General features: G+C 38.0%; 1 protein-coding gene across 2 annotated transcripts in view; it reads left to right on the forward strand.

The window, feature by feature from the left end:
* The first annotated feature begins 15 nt into the window (after positions 1–15).
* LOC116299904 (3'-5' exoribonuclease HELZ2) overlaps positions 16–23,888 on the forward strand; it is a 31,089-nt gene continuing 7,216 nt past the window's right edge. Inside the window, exons 1-20 of one of the 2 annotated variants that reach the window (XR_004197533.2) lie at positions 16–893; positions 1,744–1,818; positions 2,300–2,522; positions 3,477–3,622; positions 4,504–5,163; positions 6,320–6,856; positions 7,440–7,563; positions 8,801–8,963; positions 9,043–9,159; positions 12,442–13,010; positions 13,264–13,552; positions 14,285–14,434; positions 14,897–15,481; positions 17,137–17,544; positions 17,661–17,736; positions 17,925–19,010; positions 19,103–21,932; positions 22,444–22,529; positions 22,653–22,744; positions 22,882–23,018. Coding sequence is in view for 1 of the 2 variants with exons in the window: in XM_031708622.2 (XP_031564482.2) it covers positions 173–893; positions 1,744–1,818; positions 2,300–2,522; positions 3,477–3,622; positions 4,504–5,163; positions 6,320–6,856; positions 7,440–7,563; positions 8,801–8,963; positions 9,043–9,159; positions 12,442–13,010; positions 13,264–13,552; positions 14,285–14,434; positions 14,897–15,481; positions 17,137–17,544; positions 17,661–17,736; positions 17,925–19,010; positions 19,103–21,932; positions 22,444–22,529; positions 22,604–22,744; positions 22,882–23,088 (9,193 nt within the window). In the remaining variant the exon portion in view is untranslated. Of the gene's footprint in view, positions 894–1,743; positions 1,819–2,299; positions 2,523–3,476; positions 3,623–4,503; positions 5,164–6,319; positions 6,857–7,439; positions 7,564–8,800; positions 8,964–9,042; positions 9,160–12,441; positions 13,011–13,263; positions 13,553–14,284; positions 14,435–14,896; positions 15,482–17,136; positions 17,545–17,660; positions 17,737–17,924; positions 19,011–19,102; positions 21,933–22,443; positions 22,530–22,603; positions 22,745–22,881; positions 23,089–23,888 lie in introns of those variants that run through there. The other variant, XM_031708622.2, reaches the window with a different exon arrangement.

The raw sequence follows: 23,888 nt of genomic DNA on the forward strand, positions 1-23,888 counted from the left end.
GACATGAATCTTTAATGTTTTTGAAGGCAACAAGGAGATGAAAATTTCTCGTATAATATACGATACAAATTATTACAACATATTTTTAACACACCGACCCAATACAAGGACGACCCAATACAAGGACGACCCAATTAAATAATTTGGTTAACAATGGGGTAAAATATGGACTATGGCCAGTAGTCGAAATCCAGAAGAAGTCTTTGGAGTAACATCAGGAAGAACCAACCATACAAGACTGACAAGACTGCTGATATGTGGAGGAACTGCGATTTTAAGAGAGTTATTCGATTTTATCCATCCACCAGCAAATCTTTCAACTGTCTTGACAAGTAAACGTTCAACGCTAAAACAAATGAAAAGGAGGGGGTTTTTAACCGTTCCTCAATGGAAAATTTTATTTCCGTCGCCTGGTACTTGTGGTCAGTCGAAAAATTTTGATATTACTTTGCTTTGTAAACTTTTTAGAAATATCTGCAGCCTAATAGCGCCGGTTACTGGTTGGGACAGTCTGCCAAACAGCACGGATCTTTCTTTAACAGCTGATTTAGCTAGAATTAAAAATTTTCGAAACGAAATTCATGGACATGTGAATGAAGACATGGAACTGAGAGACGAGGAATTTCTTGGCCTCTGGAATGAGATAAAAGACGCTTTAGTAAGGATTGTTAAGTACTATACTACAAGTGGCTCAACTTCAATCACAGATTGGGAGAATGCTATTGAAAAACTGCTAAATGCGCCTCTAACTGACGAAGATGAAATGCACCTTGAAGAATTAGAGCACTGGTATCTGGAGGATATGGAGGTTAGGAGAGCAGTAGATCAAATTGGAAGAACAGCAGAAGAAACCAGAAGAGCAGTAGAACAAATGACAACTATGATGGGAACAGGTTAGTTATTGGAAGATAAAATATAATTCATTGTCATGAGTATTTACAGGAGTACAATTACAGCAGGGAAAGGTGTGGCTATATATAGATAATATTCTCCCTATTCATTACCCACTTGTGGTATTAAAGTGGTTCACCTTTGTAAACTCTGCTTGATGCTAATATTCCAGTATTTTTCATTAGTCTCAGTGAGAATTAGGATCTTTATTAAGTTTTGTAATGTTTGAATTGGCACCTGATCTGAGCCTTAACCAATAACTATAGTAGCAGCTGGCCTATACTAATAGATAATTACTTCAAAGATGCAGTGGCCATCTTGAATCGCAAGGCATTGTGGGTCATCCAGGAAGCAAATAGACAAAGCTTTGTTACAATAATGATAATATCTTTATTTACCCTGATTTAAAAAACCGATCAGCTGGAGACGATAGAACAGCTGGTATGAACCGGTGATCAGCAATATAAAATCTATAAAAATCTAAATAAAATCTATACTAAAATCTGCGATTAAGAACCTAAAAGTATAAATATAAGAAAAGAGAAAATTGAGTATAATATATACATATATATACAGAAACACGAAAACCCCGCATCCACAAAAGATAATGGCACAGATTGACATTTACAGTTCACAACAAGGCAATTTGACAAGAGATGAATTAAAATAAATAAACAATCCACAACTGAGGAAATTTCTCAGTAACATGAGGTCATCATTTCAGCATCTTTGTTTTGTTTTGCCCCCTGGGCAACAGATAATGCCTTGTGATTCAGGATGGCTGCCACATTGTTGATGTATTCCATTGGTCATACATTGAGGAATATTAATGAATTATTTGTTGTTTACCAGACAGAGCCAGAGAGGGTTTGCAGCAACCAGTTGTACAAGCACAACAGCAAGAACAGATACCACATGTACAACCAGGTAATTCCTTGTAGTCTCATACTCTGGCAATTTAGTACTTAGCAAACACTGTGGAATGTAGCTAGTAAGAGGATCACTGAGAACAGGAAAAACTCTTAGCTTCATTACCCAAACCACATTTTACAGATACATATTCATGGTACAAATTATTTTGTTATGATACTGCTTAGCAAAATAACACAGGTGATTACAAAAATCCACTAGCCGGTTTGTCAACGTTATGGAGGAAATGTGCTTATATATTTCTATTTTTTTGAATAATCACCTGACTGTGTTACTTCATTAAAACAATCAGTAATCTCGGTCTCAGTGATTATCAAGAAATTACCTCGAAGACTCTTGGCTCGGTAAATATTCCTCGATAATCACCTCGACTTCAGTGACTAATGGTAAAATACGAATTCAAAAGTAGAGCAAATGTCATATGATTTTGAAAATTTTTTGGTACTCCAACACAATTGAGGTTACTTTTTTATGACAGAGGTGGTTATCCAGTGCCTGTTTAAATTTGCTTCTGGAGCACTGTGGCTTGCAGGAAGTACAGTTATCATGAACCAATATAGGGATGATTTAGAGGCCTTGAAAACAGTCCTCCAGGATGTGGTGTTTCCTACTGGAGTCTTAGTCTATAAAATCATATTTGGCTCAATCAAACTGGTTACAAAAGTAACATCATTGGATGCCCTTACAGAATTGTGGGAGAGGTAAGACATGCATATGATCATGAAGTTACTAATGATATGAAAACTAAAATTCATGGGAAACATGGATGGCGTAGCAGTGAGAGCTTCGTCTCTCACCAACAGACCCAAGTTTGAAAGTCTTAGAGAGTGATGGGACCCATATAATTAGATTCAAAAAACCCTTAATTCAGTTAATTAGTTTTTGGTCCTGTTACTAGAGAGGTAAGCTTCTCGTTTACGGCAAACATGAAACATCAGTTGACCATTAAAAAATTCTTTAAAATTAGTGAAAAGGAATCTCAATGATCTCCAAGTAGTAGATAAAAATAAGAATATTTGTCTTTGTCGGGAAGGTTTGCAAAAGGTAAAGTGAAATGTAGAGAAATGATGAAAACGTGGTCACGTTTGCCGTTTGCGGGAAGGAAAAACAGGAGTCTTAATCTGCCTACTGTTAACCCTTATACTTGATAAGTTGATAAATTTTTTTATAAATTACTAATGTGTAGTTCCAAAAATTATCCATACCCCCCTCACGGAGGAATTGTTTAAAGGCACCCCCCTACATCCCAGAAATTCCAATTTTCTTCCATACAAACTCTGTAATTTGTTTTTTCTCTGACCCCCCAACTTCTCGGAAATTCAAAATTCCTCTGTGGGGTGGGTATGGATAACTTCTGGAACTACACATTCAATACATTATTTCTATATTTACTTTCCTAGCTATAATAAATAAATTTCATTACTTAATGTTATTAGTATTTTTTGGTAGAATACCAGGGCTTGTGCCACTCCTCAAATTCCTTGTAAACTAAAATCTGAAATCTGGAGGGAACTTAATTCTAATTTGATCTCGCAATCAGAGGGCTGTATCTTAGATAACTCTTTGTGGTTTTATACTCCTTTACCATCTTTAAAAAAATTTTTTTTTTTTTTTACTTCTGTCCTATGTGTTAACTACATTTATTTTGTTTCAAGATACAAAGAGGGTCAATTGAAAACTGATTTGGAGAAAGTGTTATTGACAAAACAGCTAATAGCCATGGCACAAAGTGATGTAGAAATAACTGTCCATATTAATGAAATAGAATACTTGAGAGCTCAACATGAACTGCAAACAAAAGGTATTTGATAATTATCAATAAGTAATGAACATTAATTCACCTTAACATTATTTTTCTTGCTATATCTTGTAAGATATTTCAGATAAACACTACTCCTATTCATCATTCCGCTCCATGTCCTATTCACTCATGTCCTGTCGACACAGTCTCTGATCTAATAAGCCTGCAAACAAATATTCTTTTACAACTACCCATCCCCCCCTCCCCCCATATCATGGATAGTCTTGACCAAGCTAAAAGTACTATTGAAATAGGTATTGCATTCTAAGGGCTTGTTACTTGAATTAATTGGCTTCTTTGTTCCCTCGATAAAATTTCGAAAGCACCCCATACCTGTTAGACTAAAAGGTTTAATAGTGCAATATAACCTTAATCAACGATAATCGTAGACTGTGAGCAGACCCTGTATTTCCCTTGGCCACTGTTGCTATCCTGTACAAATGTAGACTTTAATCAGCTCATTGCACAGGTTTTTTTAAACGCACAATTTCAGTGATTTTGATTGAGCTTCTGACCTGCGGAAGGCCGAACCAAAAGGAGAAAAAGTAAAATAAAAATGAGATAAAAATAAACGCCGAACCAAAAAAGAGCCTAACTGTAAGACATTTTTATTTATTTATTTATAGTTATAAAATACCTGTTATGAATCTTGCTTTCTGATTGGATGGGAGTGCGTGCTTTACGACAGCACACAGTACGCACGCGCATTTTCTATTTTGTCATTCGTATCCAAAATAACGGTTACTCTAATTTGTATTTTATAAAAGAAATAAAACCCTTGCTTGCTGTGCTGTGTGGAGTTGTAAGTTACTTGGGGAGTAGCAGATCACTCGAGATGTGTTGAGAAACACTCCGCTTTTGTTTTTGTTTACATTCTCAAGGTGTTTCAAGTGGCAGTCGTCACCTTGAAAGGAATAAAACGGATTCAGCATGGGAAAGACTACCAAAACTGACAACGACGAATACCCAGAAACCCCTTCAAAGCAGTAATCAGGCATCCCCTTCTTCAACTAAGTCTTGCATTAGACATTCAGTGTTACGTACCGTCAGCCATGAAGATTCCACAGCTACACAACATGACGCATCACAGTCTCTAATCGCAAAACCTAGTAATGTTGAACAAGATAGTGCAAAGGCCACAGGAAGTGAGACTGAGGAGATAGGAACCGAGACGGAACTTCCTCCATCATACGAAGGCGCATTTCAGACTGTTAGTAAACAAAAAACCTTTTGTTTGCCAGAAGGAGTGGAAGTCATCTGTGAGCATTTCGAGAGAGAAGTCTTTGCACACCCCCAAAACAGTTCCAAAATTCCTAAGGTTTGTCTGAATTGCCAAAGATGCCCTACAAGATGCAAGTACGCATATTGGAGCAAAGAGCAAAAGAAGTGGATATCTGTGCGGCGTGTTCCGTCAATCATGCGCCCAACTGGAAAGCAGATCCTTTGTTGTCGTCATGTTCAAAGTGGAAAGACGTGCTTCCCATCCTGCACTTTTGCGCATGGACCGGAGCTACAGATGTGGGATCTAGAACGCAAAGGAGGTGATAAAATTGATGTCTTAATTACACGTGTTTTTACAATTAGGCAACCCTAGATTTCCAGACGCCTAGAGCTTTTGCCAGCTGTTTGGGTTGCCTTATTATGAAAACGAGTCAGCTAATAGTAAAAGTGATAAATTCTTCATGACTACGAAAGCACAGTTGTATGGATTGCATATAACACAACTGCACATGAGTTGAAACCATTGTTATAATCAGGCAAAGCCGCATGAGCCTACAAGACTGGATACGCAACCTTCTTTAGAATTATCTCGTCATTCCTATATAACATCGGGAATATTAGTGGAACAAGAAAGGTTATAGCAACGATACAATTAACGCTTAAGGTGACTACCTACTTTTGGACGTTCGATTTGAGCCCGCAATGTACGCGCGCTCAAAATACGCTGAATAATTTTCACGATTTTTTTTTGAAGAACCATGACACGTTTTGAACTTCAAGATGACAAAACTCTCAAATTTTGCACGGGACTCTATACTTTATTTTAGGTTATTCGAAAAAGCTCCTAAAAATCTAGGTCATATCAATTTTTTAAGAAAAAGTTGATTTTCGTAACACACGAAAAAATAGATTTTTGTAGGGATTTTTGTTCGACTTTATGAGAGTTTTTGAGAGAACTGAAAAAACAAAATGTGACAAATCAATGTTTGTTTTTTTGTCAGAAATATCCACGTATTATTGTAGAATGATTGACCAGCCGTCATTCGTGCAAACATAGAGTCGGCAAAGAACTTTTAACCTTTTTTTTTTCTTCTCAGATATTCACTGAGGGGGGGAATTTTTGCTTCAAAATCTCGCGTGTAGGCATCCGTTAAATGCTGATTATCTCGAAAACAAGCTCGGGACACCACTTTTTTCTTTTCATATTTGGAATCGCCATTAAATTTCACTCGTAAGGAACGTAGTTTAAGAAAAAGTTTAATCTTTTTCCAAAAGTTGCCAGTCACCTTAAAAAAGAATATGTATGTTGTTGAATCACTGTTGTCATGCAGTTTCCTATTCTTTGCAACTCGAGTACCAATCTTGCTAAAAATGTCCCCACGGTTCTCTTTCACCATGCTGTTTTATTTCACCATTCTCGACCCATATTTTCCTCAATATGAATTCGGCTAACAGACATCCCTTTCTTCTTTTAAGTTCTGCCATCACCAGAGACACATCTGAAGAATAAAAAAATCTCTCTATATAATGTAGTAACACCAGATTCATCTAAAAGAGATACTGCGCCTGAATACATTATAGAGAGACCAAAAGGATGCCCAACAGAGAAAATTTCAGGAAACAATAGAACACCGATTCAAACAACGAGGGTCCAATCTTTAAGTGCTAGCAATATATGCCGTCTACCAACGGGTGTAAAGATTGTTTGTGATGATTTCATAAAAAACTTCAAATCTTATGGTGGACGGGCTGTCGAGCGAACAACAAATGTCTGTGATAGTTGTAAGAAGAAATGTCAGGAAAGGCATCCTTTGGTGCGCTCGTTAATACGATATGCCTTTTGGAGCGAAGGGTTTAAACAATGGTTTGTGATCAGAACCTATCCAAGGGGAGAGCTCCGTATTGCCTTCCGACAATGCAAAGATTTAAAAAATAACAGGCTCTGTACTAGAAGCGAATGTACTTTTGCTCATGGACCCGAGGTATCTATGTGGACTATGGAACGAGAAGGAAGTGAGTACAATTTTATTTTATGTTTGACTTTTTTTTTTTTTTGCACATCAAAACGCAACAGTTGTTATTCCTAGAAGCTATGCCTTGAAGGCATGCATATATATATTTTGATTAAGTTTATTCTTTTTAAAGCGATCCAAATGGGTCCATTATTGGCCTCAATTGAATGCCGGTCTAGCTATGTAGGGACATTTTAATCAATTTTTTATTATACATGCATACATAGAGATGAATGAATATCTTTCTTATCTTTATGCCGCAGATGTCTCTTTTTCCCTCCCTTGCCACAAGGGCTTTTATCCGCATTCACCGGTTTCCCTACTTTCCCCCGCCGCCGTTCTGTCTAGTGGGGAGGGAGCGTTGCGTGACGACACTAAAAATAGCTATCGGAAAGCATATGGTTTTTCTTCCTGCCATAAAAATCTACATTTAATTTCATAGAGTATTGAATGTCGCAGTAGTACGTGGTGTGAGTAAAAGCCGGTGGGTCATAATGGAAACCATTGGATATCAATTATTCACCCTCTATAAAACGAGGATTTGTTTATTGTCAACACAGTAAATCTCTGGTTTTGTTTTTTAGCGCTTGTTCCAGCATGGGAGGCTTTGTTTCGTACTATCGTATATGTATCAAGTAATGAACTAATGGCTGTTGTACGGCCACTCCCCCATGGAGCTTTAAAAGACGATTTGAGGCTATGCATGAGGTAAGTTGATTATGTAATAATACCTGTATATTTGATTAAAGGTGTGTCTATTAAAATGCCTTGCCTTGCCTTGCCTTGCCTTGCCTCGCCTCGCCTCGCCTCGCCTCGCCTCGCCTCGCCTCGCCTCTGAAAGAGTATTTGACACTATGCAAGAGGTTAGTTTAGTGATTAAATGTAATAATACCTCATGATTGTATGATGTTTGATCTTGTCCAGCCGTGCCTTGCCTTGCCTTGAGAATGATGATATAACATCGCCAACTATTCCGGTCATGCGCCCGCGTACAAATGCAGCGGTGTCGCTTGAAAGTGTTAGGCGAGTTAAGTCAGATTTTACAAGGAAATGTATAGAGTCAAGATAGTTTTCGATTTATAAATTTCTGTGTAAACAGCTTTCCACTTGCCGGGGTAGGAGATCAATATATAACATTAATGCATTTGATTTTTACCAAACATACTTTAATTTGTTTCGAAAAACCTTTTCGTCTCGATAGTTAGATTTTAACAGCCTTCTTGCCATATGTGCTTTGTTAAATTGTAAGAAAAGCACAAAAGGTCAAATATTATAAACAACATTTCTCAAAATCAGAGCTAGTTACCTCATTTGCCGGAGTCGATCCTTAAAATACACACATTCTAAATTACTGATGTCGAATCTGGTGGTCGATTGAACGAATTTATACTTTTCGCTTTTTACTTTCGAAAAGCTCCGATTTGAGACGAATATTTGTGAGATCCTTCTTCAAGAATAGGCACTTTGTGAAGCAAAAACCTTGAAAATTATCCGCAAAATACGGCATGTTTGGTAGCAAAATAAAGCTTGAATCCTCAGCTCTCGTTTGCCATAGGATAATGTAATAGGATACCTATTAAGCACAGGAATACCGTAGCAAAAAGTTTTGTTTCTGTAAGTCCGGGCCTGAGAGAGCTTGGGCTTCCTGTGGTTTTTATTTTATACATTATATCCGCTGACTTGCCGAGCGGCGCATGGCCGGAATAGTTGGCGATGAATCGCGACACATTAGGTTATAGGTACGGTCAAAGAAAGTCATATGTCACAGTAAACGTTTTAGTTTTATTTTACAAGACCACATGTTTTTTTAATCAAATGAAACATATTCTTCACACCCCCTTCCCTCCTCCCTCGTTATTATTGCTCAAGAACTTACTACATACAAAAATCCGGTCAGAAAAGAGTAGGTGGGGAGTGACACCAAGGCTGCTTATTTTTTTCGTAGCGTGCAGTCAAGAATAATTTGCAGATTTGGACGAGGCTGTCGTTTTGCACATAGTGAAACTGAACTGGACTCCTGGAAGAAACTCTTCGAAGAAAGACTAAAAGAACGGAGAGAAATAAGAATACCATACAGCGAGCACTTCTTAAAGCATCATGAGCTTCAGGTAAGACCAAAACAAAGACATCAAGTAAGCTGCTTGGTTGCATTACGTTTTTTAATTTGTTTTCCTACTTATCTTTTAGTGTAAAGACTCCATTCCAGGGGTTAAGCTCACATGTAACCCCGTAGTCCCTAATGTACAGCTTGCCGAGGACTGCGAAGACCATTCCTACACATGGGAATTTTGTGCTCGTTTTGAGGTACAGTTAATCACAGGCAGTCCAAACATGGTTCCCGTGTACACTGTAAAAACTGCCGGGTTGAAACAACCAAAAAACTTTGGTTAAATTTATGCAACTGAGAGAACCAGTTTTTTAATGGTTAACATAGCCTTTTATGTGATCCAGAAGTACATTTCAAATCGACCAATGTTATTCCCTGTGGACAAGTTTTTAACATCACGTGATCAAAATTCATTCAAGTTTTAATCACGTGGTGTAAAAAACATGTCCACGTGGTATAACATTGGCATCACGTGGTCGATTTGAAATGTACTTCTGGATAACATAACAGACGCTACGAAGACGATTAACTGCCTTGGTCTACTGGGAAGAGTAGTATATCTTGTTACCTTAGATAGACAGGAATAACTCCCAAAAAATTGTCGTTGGCGAAAACGAATGTTTCGTCTGTAATATTTCATCTGAAAAGTCTAATAGAGTATAGCTTTAAAGCCTACCATGTATAAATAAAAAAATTTATTACGTAGAAAATCCAACCACAAGACTAGCTTCATAACACACATTGATTTGATAAGGTTGTAATCATTGTTTATTCGTGCATACATCCTCTTGAAATCTACTGAAATCAGTGGTATAGTCTTGATTCAGTCAGCACAGTCTGCCATTTTACATGTATGCATTTATTTAATAACTATGTGCACTTTAAAATACAAATCAATTTATTTTGCTACACATATTTTACATTTAACTTTATACATATTACATAATTATCGTTTTAGTTTTTGTAAGAGCCTGAGGGCTATTTAAATAGTTTTAACAGTATTTACACTTACTAATGCCTAATAACATGGGCTTCATCCACAGCCACAGCTCTTACGTTTATTGCTTTAAACCTTCGTCGAACGCCATTTGGAATTTCGACTGCGACTAACCAATCAGAAGCTACTTCCCGGGATATGGAAAGTTTGCTCTGATTGGCCGGTTCAGACAATAGCTCGTGCGTAATGGAAACTAATTAGCAACTCGGTTCAGCAGGCTAGTTTTTCGCGAGATAACCGAGCGTAAAAAAATCGAGTCTGCAAAGCAGGCTAATGCAACTGAGACAACCAGTTTTTTTAGGTTTCTTCCTGTTAATTTAACCAAATATGTTATGCTTAAAATTCAACTGTTAAAATCTAGCTTCGATTTTTAATGGTAGAAAACAATAACGAGCGAACATGCAACGCAATTTTTACTCCAAAAGCTCGTGCGTAGGCTTCCATTAAATGCTGATTATCTCGAAAACGAGCTCGGGACACCCTATTTTTCTTTCCAGATTTGGAATCAGCATTAAGAGGCTGTTCTTGTAAGAACCTCATAACCAATTTGGGTGAAAAAACAGATTTCTTTCAAACTTTGTGTGTGAGTGTGCCCTTGCTGGTCAGCGGCTTTTACTACTAGATTATTAGAAAAGAGTAACTACAAGATGAACTCAGGAAAATAACGAGGCAGTTTTTTTAAACTAATATCCTCGATAAAGTTACAAGAATAATGTTTTAGCATGTTACTATATTCAAAGACTTCATTGAGGACGAAATGGAAGACCAAAAGTGGATACTTCTGGGCCTAAATGTATCAACATGACAGTTGTATCGAACTGCAGATGATGACTCTTTTTCAAAGGCATGTTTATCTAGATTATTTGGATTTCTTTTTTAATTGTAGGCAAAATATGAACAAATAATCTTGTGATTTGTTCATCGATTGATGTTTGTGCATCGTGCAAATAGTTTACAGTTATTCATTTCGAGTGAACTTATCGTTGTATTTTATGACAGTATACAGCATTTTACCTTACAGTTAAGGCATGTTGTGAAATCAGTCTTTCGATTCCAATACTGTTTTCTAAAACCGTTTTTTACGATTTGTGTGGTTAAAATGTTTTAAAAATATATTAGATCAGTTTAAACAATGAATTTATATACATTTAAAGATAAATCGCATTCAAAACTATTTGCACCTTTTTCACGTATTACATTAAATCTCAAAAATACTGAAAGTTTGTCGACCTGTTCACTTCTCAAAACCTGCTGGCCGCAAAATATTATTTCAATTTCTGTAAGAACTACCTTTTATCTCTGCAGTACTCAAATATTATAGTCCTACGAAGCCTAGCTTTTGAGTTTTGATTTTTTTTCCTAAGCCATATTTTAGCCAACTGGCCAAAGTCGATTATGGATGGTCGGTAAAATTAAAATATCTAGATATAAATAAGTTCATATTTAACTTTAAGGCTACTCAACTTTGCATAAGATATATGTCTACTATAATATGGAAGGATTTAGTGTTGTGATGATTTGTTATGGATTTACGAATTTTTAAACATCGCCCAAATTTCATGAATGAGAAGTAGTCAAAATCACTAATTTGGCCCCCAAGGGGACCCCCCCTGAAACTTTGCAAAAAAGCGCCGAGACACAAAACAAAGTGTGTTTTGGAAATAACCTTGGAAGGGCACACTCACACACAAAGTTTGAAAGAAATCTGTTTTTTCACCCAAAATGGTTATGAGCTGGTTCTTACAGAGACAGCCTCTTAAATTTCAATTCGGAAAATCGAAGTTTTAAAAAAAGCTTAAATCAATTTCCAAAAGTAGGCAGTCACCTTAAGAATAGAGCTTTTATCCTATTTTTTAAAGACCTTGACAGTTAGACACAGTATATTTTTGTGTATACTTGGATAGTTATTAAATGTGTGATTTTTTTCGAGCACACCAACAAGAGGTCTAGTAGCTCAGCTGATTAGAGCGTCCGTTTTGTTTGGTTGCAGTATTAATAACCTTATTGGTTATTTTATCAACCAATGAGAAATTGGTTGTAATGGCTGTTTTAATCGGTTATAAGTATGCAGGTTATTTTAAGCAAAAAAAAAAGTACAGCCTTGAATATAGGGTTTCTCGAACTGTGATTGGTCGAGCGACCGGTGATTCTGAGACGATAATCACTGCCCGCGAGCGGTGATTATGAGGCTTCCCAAAGTTTTCCAATGCGGAAATAATACTAAAACGTTTTTTTATCCTGATTTTTGACTTTTCTCAATATTCAATTCTAAAATTATGCTAAGACAATTATTCCCCTCAGGCTCAGTGATTATGGTGAATATTCCACCGATGATCACTTCGCCTAATTGTTAAATAACAACCATATTGAAATTGGTAATTTTATTTACCAATAAGAAATTGGTTGTAATAACCGTTTCATAAAAATCCGTTAAATTTTATTTCAAAGTTACTTTATAATCATATGCTTTGTTTTCTTGCAGGTAACGTTGGGCCTTCCAACCGTTGAACTATTGAATTTTCGTTCAAACTTCCATTTTACAAAGATCAAAGTTGTGGGATTTGATAGGGATAACAAAGCTACTACTATTTTGTCTAAAGAGCTCAAAGCGTCGGTGTATATTCCAAGGGAGGCAGTGGTGTTGGATTCGCAAATGCAGAAAATCGAATTTCGTGTGAGCGTTGCCTTCCAAGCATCATTGTTTGGCAGCTTTTCTCAGCATCTTCTGTTTAATTTTGGTCAGCTACCTTGTCTTAAGAAAGATTTTAACATCGATATTGGCAGCAAGGAAACACTGGAGAAATTGGCAGCTAGGAGGAAGACCGTCATACTTGATGCCCTACCTTGGGAAGATCAAAATATGACACTCGTAAGATTCGAACCCGATCCAGAAAAAGAAAAGTTGATGTCCGCCTATTCTTTGCCTAAGGATGCAGAGAGAATTGTGTCAGCTCAGTTGGTTAAAGGGGAAGTCAGACAAGACACTTATAAACAGACAATGCACCAGCTCCTTTTTTCGGAAGAGGTTTATATGAGGAAACTTTTGTTAAGGTACGAAATTGGTTATTGTTTTGTTGTTGTTTCTGCTTTTTGTTTTCAAAAATTTAATTTTAAACCAAAAATCGTTATGAGCATTAAAACAGAAATGTCTTTTGTTCCAACGTTTTTTTATTCAATTAAACTAGTTAATTTCATAGTTTTTCACTCAGTTAAGCTTTTCTCTTGTTCAAAGTGATTATAACCTTTCCTCATACTGGCGGGATATTTACAAATGTATTTTAACTTTGGATTTATCATTTTATAGTCTTGCGCCAACGACTGCCGTAAAGCTTGAAATCGTGACAACTAAACCAGACCTCAGGTTCGGTGGTATAAAGTTTGCGGGGAAAGGTCAACTGTTTGGAAAAATAAAACTTGAAAACATCGAAATTACTCTCGATGACATGGCGGGAAGAGTATGTCTGCGAAATGTTCAGCACATTTGGATCCAGTCACGTGATAAACCCAAATACCTTTACGAGTTGCCGAGCGAAATTCACGAGGGCAACACCATTTATGTGGATTTGCCACCAAAGGTGTGCGAGGATCTGAAGGTATGTAGTGATGGAGAGTTTTTAAAATATTTTTTGTTAAAGATACCTGAAAATTCCTCTCGTTCTTTCGTCAGTCGGAAAGGCAAACAGTTCCGATTCAGCATAAGAGTAATAAGCTCGTTGGCCATATGAAACAGAGTCGTTCTTAGGTGCTTGGAGTACTAGTAGATTCGATGAACGGAGAGCACGAGCAGGGCGGTAAACTTCAATGAGGCAAAGGAAAACGCGCTTGACTATATTTTAAGACGCTTGTTGAAACGGGATATTAAATGGATAACTTGAAGCCAATTCACACGATCAAAGGAGTTGCATTGCATTGCATTGCATTGCAATATACGATTACGTTTTGCTCCATCCCAAATGCAGCTGATTGATCAAGTTTTGATAATTCGTACAAAATTTACAATATCATCACCTTATCTAACAATGGGCTATTTCGACATTAGAACGATCATCTTGAATCGCAAGGCAAAGTGTGTGTATATATATATATCAATCAAAAATATATGAAAATATATCATCAAGCCTCACATTAGCTCTATATTTGCCCCCTGTACAACCCATTTAATGCTTTGCGCTCAAGATGACCATCGTATATATTATAGAGTAAAAGTAGTAACACGATTATATAAAACGTTTATTCATGCTAGATTAAATGATAATATAAATATCATTAAATAAATATAATTATTCACAAACAATTTTGAAATAAATTACATTCTTTCCCTTCAGCTAATCAAAGACAAAGTCGTTGATGTTGAGATGAGGTTCAATCTAAACCGCTATATTCTTTGCATGATGCATAAAGCCATAGACAGCCTTGGGATTACGCAAGCACGCCAGCTTTTTCCCGTAGAACGAAGAGTCATCAGAAGACGAGAGGTAAACTAAATCCACGGATAACTTATGTTATTAACAACTAATACGATAGAAAAAACACCACAAAAAACAACTCAGCATATAGATTCGTTGACCGAATTTTTTTGGCCTCCGTGATTCTCAAATTAAGTTGATTCTACAATCATGAACAAGTTTGGAAAGATGAATTGCGCACTTTTTGTCGTCGATGAATAAATGTTGATCTCAACGTTAGTGGGAGCGGAAATAAATATTTTGTGATAAGAATCAAATTTCAAGTTGTTTCCTGTTTAACGATGCCAACCGAAGGGATCAAATAGTCCAATTACAGCAATTTTGTTTATTTTGATTTTGTGCGTCTTTAATTATTTCATTTATCTTTTGTGATTTCTTAATCGCAGTTGTCTCATGTCCTTCTCCTTAAATATCTCAATCTTACCACTGAATCAATCTTCTAATTTCCCTCCTTTGATCACATTTGTACAGGTGACCGATTTTTTGGGGTGGTTCCTGGATCAACGCCTTAACGAATGCCAGAAACGCGTTATTCACGCTATCGCAGACGTTGTCCCCCCTTCTCCTCCACTTGTGGTGTTTGGACCCTTTGGGACAGGAAAAACCTTCACTTTGAACCAAGCTGCGATATATTTGATGAAAGAGAAGACAAATCGCGTTCTTGTATGCACACATACAAATTCAGCGGCTGACATTCACGTGGAACGACTCGATGAATATCTCCAAGGAAATGGGAAGCTTTCGCGTGCAGCAAAACCTCTGCGCATTTACAGCCCTGAAACAGAATGGAGTAAGACTTCTGACGTTGGTCGGAAGTATGCACTAGTGAAAGATGGAGTTTTCGTAATGCCAACTAGAAAGAATGTCGTCGATCATCGTGTTGTCATAACAACGCTTACAACTGCTGACCTGTTGACTAAGCTTAATGTTCACCATGGATTTTTTACACATATCCTGATAGACGAGGCTGCACAGGCTTGGGAAACAGAAGCACTGATACCACTAGCCCTCGCTGGCCCCAACACGAAGATTGTCTTCACTGGAGACCACATGCAGGTGAGTGTATTATGTTTCGGATGATATTTATCGAGTATCATTAGTGTTATACCATAGACTTCCTAACCGTCGGTCTGTTGTGCGGGAGGTCGTGGTTCAAGCCTCGGCCTGTCTTAAAATAACTGAGGAGAAGGTGCTGCCTTTGTAATAATATCTGCAAATGGTTAGACTTCAAGTCTTCTCGGACAAGGACTTAAAACCATAGGCCCTGTCTTCCAACCCTTCCTAAGCTATAGTAAAATGGGGGACATAAAAGAACCTGTTGAATTATACGTATAAGAGTAGGGGATTGTCTCCCGGTTCAACAGCCTATCCCTGTTTGGAGGCATAACACTAATGTACTAACAAATTACCCATGATTGTAAGCTGCACGACTGCTAATAGCGCCTTAATATGCAGCCCGTAAAGTCCTCCACTGGTCTTTAATGCTATGCGAGAACCTCCCATTATTATTATTATTATTACTATTATTAAAATTTTATGGTTTTATGTGTTTAAAAAACGAGTAGGAGGACGAGTAGGAGTGTTTTATCAGGTATAAAAGCACGAGGCGTAGCTTAAACTGCTTAAAACACTCATGAACAATTTATAAGATTTTGGTTCAACTGGAGTCACCATACACGTCACGAACATGGATTTTTATACTTCGATAGAGATTTGACGTCACGGGCATGCGCAACCAGATTCAATAGAAGCTCCCACACGTTGGATATTGCGTGCCAAGTCAAAGACAGGCACGTTAGTCAAAGATCATTAGGTTTGGCTATGACCTTGATGAAGCTCTGTGTCTTCATCTAAACTTGGATGCATACTTCATCCCTGATGAAGTCGTCCTCATAGTATTCGAGTGGTCTTTATATAAAGATCACATGTGTCTTTATATAAAATCACTTGAATACTAATGAAGAGGACTTTATCGGGTATAAAGGTTCATGCACGTGACGTGTATGGTGGCTCCAATTGGACCATAAGCTTGTGAATTATTAATAAGTGTTTTAAATATAGATATTATCACATCTTAAGAGCTTGATATCGTCACGAGTTTCCATATCATATCCCGAACAAGCGAATCTGCGAGCGAGTGAAAGATATTACACATTACACAGGGTCGATAAAATGACAAAACTTACAGTTTACCGTTTACCGTGAAGTGATATCGTATCAAATCACTTCACTGATATGGTTTATATTCACGGCTTTATCACACTAATATGGAGGCTAAATGTGTAATCTGATATCTTTATTATTCACTCGTTTTCCATATGATATCACTCACTCGCAGACTCACTCGTTCGCGATATCATATGGAAACTCGTGAATAAAAACGATATCAAGCTATTAACATGTTATTTCTTTATCGACAAGATTCTGTCACAACGTAATGAAGCTTGTTACTGTTGGATTAAATAAAGAGTTCTTTTGGCCAATGAGTTTTTGAGACAAACGCGAAATGCAATCCGAAAATTACAAATTTCCTTCCAGAAACAAGCTTAATCCGCTGAAAATAATCCCTCTCCGAAAACAAGCCTATCCAAAGGGTAAATTTACAAAATATAAGCTCAGAAGTTGTTTTAGGTTGGAGGTTTACGGTATTTTTATACGTACCTGGTCTGTATGTGGAAAATTCTAATCTATTCATTTATGTAATTCAACAGACGTCTCCTGAGGTATATTCAGAATTCGCTCGTCAGTGCGGACTCCAGAAATCACTTCCCGAACGCCTTTTTGACCATTACCAGGCAAAAGATAGCAAAGACGATCAAGTGCTGTTTTTGTTCGAAAATTACCGCTCTCACGAGGAAATACTTAACTTTCCTTCGGTGAACTGCTACGAAAAAGGCATCGTCGCAAGAGGTAACATTCCTGGCCATCCTAAGATACCGCCTTTGGTTTTCTACGCAGCCAAAGGCAAAGACGAAAAGCAAAGCAACAACTCGTTCTTAAACGAGTCTGAAATTTACGAGGTAGAGAAGCGAGTAGTTGAACTGGTAAAAAACTGGCCACTGTGTTGGGGCCAGAAGAACCTACGAGACATTGCAGTAGTTGCTCCCTACAAATATCAGGTATTTTATACAAATTTGGGGGGAAAATATGAATAATATAAAAATGATATTTTCTAGTAAAGTATGATGTGTTAATTGTATACAATGTAAGCAATGTAAGATTTTTGTTTCTTTAGGTGGACGCAATTCGAGGCGAATTGAGGAAAAAACGAATGAGTGAAGTCAATGTTCAAACGATCCACAATATACAAGGTATAGTTCGTGTGACTTTATTAACAGTTCACGAACCATTCCATTAATTCGAACCATTGCAATAATCAACAAGTAACTACAAGTAACTAAACTTGCGAAATGTCAAATTCTGTTTACGAATTTCGTCCTTCTTGTGTCTAAAGGGAACTAACTACATCAAACATTTTTCAATCTTTTTTTCATTTCAGGAAGGGAATTCAGAGCTGTGTTTATCAGTACTGTGCGAACTTGGAACTCCATCCAAGACTTGAGCCAGTCTGACAAATTGTCCTGTGACGATCTATCTCTGGAATTTCTTTCTGACCCGAAGCTGCTCATAACTGCTGTTACACGAGCAAAGTCATTGGTGGCTGTTGTTGGTGACCCTTTTGCCCTATGCACCCTAGGAAGGTGTAAAATTCTTTGGGACGATTACATCACAAGATGCTACAATCTTAACGGGTTATTCGGAATAACATGGGAAGCCTTAAGTGAAGACATAGGTGCCCATTTCTCTCAAATTCAACTGGATCCAGAAGCTCCAACGTTTGTTCCTAAATCAGAAATTCCTAGGAATGATGATGGAGATGAGGCAAATATGGAATTTCCAAACAAAACCGCCTCAAACCTGAGTGAATTAGAACCAGAAACGGAGGAAGATCAGGCATCCTCTTGCTCGGGAGACATTAAATATAATGCTGAAGACGATGATTGTTTTGCTGATGTGGAAGACGATTTAGAAGACGAGGCCGTGCTACCAGCTAATATTGATGGAATAATCAAAGAGCTATGTAAATTCGTTAAAAAACGCCAGCAGCAAACCGCTGTTATGGATGAGGAATTTCCCGCCTTGACCAAGTACTCTTCAAAAGTTAAAGAAACTCAAATTATTTGGCCCTCGAAAAGGCCCACTCAGGACTTTAATCGTAAAACACTGAAAAGCGAATATCTAATTCGCAACAAGAATGGGCGCACCGAAATCCAGCTGTTGGATATATACAAAAGCCCTTCAGATCGAGTACAGCAGATCGCCATGAATAACTACAAATATCAAAACCTTGAGCCCGAGGTACTAATAAATATGCTTGAAAAAGAACCTTTGAAATTCTACTCTGGTCAGCTTCAGATACGAAATGAGAAATCAAGGATAGCCTATCTCGTTATTCCAGACAAAGACAAACCTGACATACAAGTTAAGGGATCAATCAGACATGCATTTGATCACGATACTATTGTAGTCGAAGTACAGCCAAGTCAGAACGAAACAGAAAGTATAAGCTGTGGTTTCCTCAAAGGTAAGGTGCCTCATATTAAGTTTTAGGTTCAGAAAAAACGTCTTAAGAATCTCTCTTTATTGTTTTGAAACGTTTTGCATTTTCTATTTCAGGTGTGCTGAATCACATGATTAGTCCTCGCGAACGGCAGTATGTTTGCAAGGTCACTCTGAACAATCCTGCAGTCATGATTCCCATTAACAGATCGGCTACAAAAATAGTAAACCTTAGTGATAAGAGCCTCAGAGATATCATACCGGTTTACAAGAAGCGCAAGACGCAAGACGAAAGAATCGGCGAACCAATGAAGATGATAGCCATAGAAGAGGTTATAGAGAAGAAGCTTTTGTTTGTTGTCGAGTTTCTTCAGTGGAGAAGCGACTGCACCCTTCCTCTGGGAATTGCCGTAAGAACTATACCGACAGGGGAAACAGTAGAGCAATGCAAAGAAATCCTCTTTGCTGAATGCGGCATTCGCAAAGCCTTCAGTAGGAACACTAAAGAGATGATACGCAAGCGTTTTCCAACAACATGGAAAATTCCAGACAGTGAAATGAAGAACCGGAAGAAGATTGATAAGGCTTTTACTATTGATCCACCAGAAGCTAAAGATCTGGATGATGCCATCTCAATAGATGAAATTGGAGATGGAAAGTTCAAGGTTGGGATTCACATCGCCGATGTAAGCTTTTTTGTAGAGCGTGGTACTGATCTGGATCGAGAAGCACGGCAAAGAGGAGTGTCATATTATCCTGGTCAAAATGGGGAAGAAAATATGCCCATGCTTCCACGTGAACTAAGTGAGAATATCCTTAGTCTCCTGCCAAACGAGGACCGCTTGACTGTTTCAGTTTTCGTTACTCTTAACAGTGAAGGCGAGGTCGTCGGCCAAAAAGAGATTCTGAGAACTGTGACGCATTCTCGCTGTAGGCTTAGCTACTCTCAAGCACAGCAGATATTAGACATGGAGAAGCATGATAATGTAGAGGGCGTGCCTGCTCAAGTGCCTCTAGCAATTAAGAGGCTTCATTCACTTGTCGTAAAAAGGCGCTGGCAGCGTCTTAAGGAAGCATCTTTTGAGGATTCGAATAACGGAGAAGATTCAGATGCACACGAGCTAATAGAAGAGCTCATGATTCTTGCCAATCATACAGTTGGGGACTTCCTGCATAGTAGAAATCCAAGGGGCACTCCATTTCGTACACAACTAGAACCAAAGGTCCATCGCCTCAATGAATGGGCGGAAAAGTATGGCTCAATTGCCAAGTACTCTCCGGTTCTGCAACCAAAACTTCAGAGTGAGGACATCAAAAACGAAGTCAAAGAAAGAATATATACAGAAGAAAAAGAAATCGACATTCATGAACACGCCTGGGACGAAATATGTAGAGCTGCAGAATCTGGGGATCTGAGAAAAGTGAAGCGTTTGATTTGTGACCCGTCGTCTTCACCACAACTTGCGATAGCACGTCTGCATCTCATGCGAATTCAGACGAAATCTCAATACACGTGCTCTGGAAGTGACTCTCAACACTATTCCCTAGGACTGAGTAACTACGTTCACTTCACCTCACCCATCAGGCGCTACGTAGATATTGAAGTCCACCGCCTTCTTTTGGCACTGATGCCAAGTAATAGTGTGGAACAAGCCACTTTGAATGAAGATGAGATGGCAACGCTCTGTCGCAGGTCCACATACTTCAAAACCAACTCAGACAAATTTGAGAAGGAATTCAAACGCATTCATTTTGCTTCAACGTTGAAACAGAAAAACAAGTCTGGGATGTTTTTCATAGACCAGTTGGAGGGCCGTTTCTTCACGATACATCCAGTGAGTCCAGATCACGATTATTTCTTGGGGAAGCACAAGAAGGTTAATTTTGATGTCCTGTTGCCTTCCTCCAAGTCAGACAGCATTGATGGCAAGCCGGAAACCAGTCTCAGATGGAGGTCGAGAATATACCTTGCACATTCATCGGGAACCGAAGCTGATGATTTGTCTCTCTCCCGTCGGGATGCGGCCAAAATCAAGAATTTGTTAGATAGCGGTAGAAACCGTGTTGCCGTTCAGAGGATAAAGGGAAATACCTGGAAGTGCATTATAGATGCTGTCAAGGATGGTAAACCAGCAGATGAACTACTACGACAGGTAAAGCAAACTGACGAGAACTTGAAAAAAAGTGCTACTCAAAAGAGGTCTTTTACAGCCGGAAGCTCCAGTAGAGATGTCTACAAGCATCCTAACTTTGGCCGAATGGATGTTGGTACGAACAGCAACAGTGATTGTCATTTTCATGAGATAACTATGAATCTCAAGCGGTGTGACATGGTTCGTTTTCAAATGTTTTCACGTCTGCACAGTAAGATGCTCTGTCCAGACGTTCAGCTTTTGAGTGTTTCATCAGGTTTTTGTATTTGCCTGGAGCATCAAAGATACCCTCGAAGGTGCTTTGCATTTGATACAAAACGGTGTGCCTCAAAAGCAGAATATTGCAGTGTTGATGAGTACGTTGACTTTTGGAAACCCGTACTTGCCATGGAAGCAGCAAATGCAGCGGTTGTTCAGAATGATGGATTTATTCTGAAATCTTTGCCAGTGAAGTGGAAACAAAAGGATGGAGATATCAAGGGTAAATTTACTCTGACGTCATCTTATTGCAAATCTCGGCAACTGGAGTTCCACTATGGTGACCTCGCGTGCATTAGAATTCCATTCTCGGACGACTTATTACCAGAAGATGCTGAGGCAACAACTGACGATCAAGAAATAAGCATTTGGATAGGGCATTGTATTGTTGAAGATATAAAACCAAAGAAGAACCAAGATGCAACATCAGTGACTGTCAGACTTCATCAAATGGCATGTGAATTTCCTCGTCACCTTTTGACCAAAGGCCAACGGGAGTGTGACATGGAGTATATTTACCAGCCTCTGCCGTTAAGGTTTGTTTTGTTTTGTATTCCTCTACAACATCAAAACAGTTTCATAACACAATTTTCCAAACTGAAAAGGAGACAAAAGAAATCCTCCCCCCCCCCCCCCTCATTTTTAAAGAAATTCGTTAACTTTTTTTGTTCGTTTAATTACGCAATAGGGGAAATATATCGTGATATATATATTTAGAAAATAAAACGTTTGTGCACTTTTCTTGTAAAGTAGAGTTAAGCTGCCCGTACTCCTAGCAGTAGGCTTCTGCCAACAGTGTCCTTGGTCTTTCCTCCGATTTACGATATAGTCCCTCTCGTGAGATATATTTAGAAAATAAAACATTTGTGCAATTTTCTTGTAGACTGTCGCTTTCAAAAAAAAAATGCTTTACTTCTTTAAGCTATTCTCTCATTGGCTTTTGGCATGAACATTGGCTTTAGTAAAACTTGATTTTTAACTTTTAATTTTAGTTGAATTTTGTAAAGTCTTACATAATTTTACTAATATTGATATTTATTTTATAAGGCGGATGATTACAGCGTTGGAATGCAAGTTGAAAGACTCGTCAGAACTTGTCAAAACAATCTGCCTTGGACAAAGTCCTTCACAAGGTGCGTCAACCCATCTCTAACGCAAAACCTTTATTTTTGTTTTTAAATTATTTGTGATTCATTTATCATTGTAGAAAGATTTCCTCTTCCCGAACAAGAATTATCCATTTCTGATCATTACAGAACGACTGGATTTAAACCATTGAATGATTATCAAAAAAATGCTGTACGTCAGGCTTTGTCAAGGCCTTTCTCGCTCATTCAAGGTCCACCAGGTATGCTGTCAAACTATTATATACAATAGCAATTGACCATCTATCTTTGACTCTTGCAATTTTTAAATGTAGTTGTGACTTGACCTTCGAGGATAAACATAGAATTTAACTTGGATAACATTTTGATTCTTCATTAGGGACCGGCAAAACATTAACTGGAGTGCATGTTGCATATTGGTTCGCAAAGCAAAATGAAAAGCAGAAGCCAGCAGAGAAACAAAACAAGAAGTCAAAAAAGAAGGCAGCCAAAATTAAGACAGATCATGATAAGGAGGAAAAGGAGAAGGGGCCACCACAGGTGCTTTACTGCGGCCCATCCAACAAATCAATTGATGTTGTCACAGGTATTGCTATTGTTTGTTTGATTGTTTGTCTCAGAAAATCAGTCAAAGTAAAGATTACTAGAATAATTAATCTAGTTATGAACTTCTAAGGCCCCGTCAACACGTATCCGGAAATTTTTGTATCTGCAAATTTATTTTTTCGGATACGGAAATGTTTGCATCCACACGCAGCGTATTCGAATCGTTTTCGAATCGTTTTTACTGTCCACACGTATCTGGAAATTTCTTGATCCACATTGATGCACGCTAGTGCCTAGTCCCTTTGGCGGATAGTTTTTCTTATTGAGCATGCGCAAAATCGTGTTTACGTCATCGTATTCGAAAATTTGCGGATACGACCGTCCACACGTATCCGTATTCGGAGCGTATTCGAAAATTTCCACTCTAGAGATCGTTTTCGAAAATTTTCGGATACGGATACAAAACATTTCCGGATCCGTGTGGACGTTGCTAAGATTACCAATTTACGGTCGGACACAGCCACATGATTTCAGTAATTTTCATAATTTATTAAAGCGACTCGTGCAATTCTTCTCGCCGTTCACATAAGCGGTGAAGCGCTTCAGTTTTGAAAACCCTCCAATAATAATAATAATAATAATAATAATAATAACAACAACTTTATTTGTCAGGGTTCGCACCTTACCATGACTGATAATTTTCAAGTGGCCCTCGGGATTATAAACAATTTACATATACACTTATTTCAATAAAGTTAGTCACCTGAAAAGCTATAAAGCTGAGGCCGACAAGGATTATGGGTAGATTCATTTTACACGTTCAACCGCTTGATAACTGTT

This window comes from Actinia tenebrosa, unplaced genomic scaffold (genome assembly GCF_029948245.1).
Source record: "Actinia tenebrosa isolate PJP-AT-01 unplaced genomic scaffold, QUT_ActTen_1.0 PGA_scaffold0__85_contigs__length_37466705, whole genome shotgun sequence".
Taxonomy (NCBI): domain Eukaryota; kingdom Metazoa; phylum Cnidaria; class Anthozoa; order Actiniaria; family Actiniidae; genus Actinia; species Actinia tenebrosa.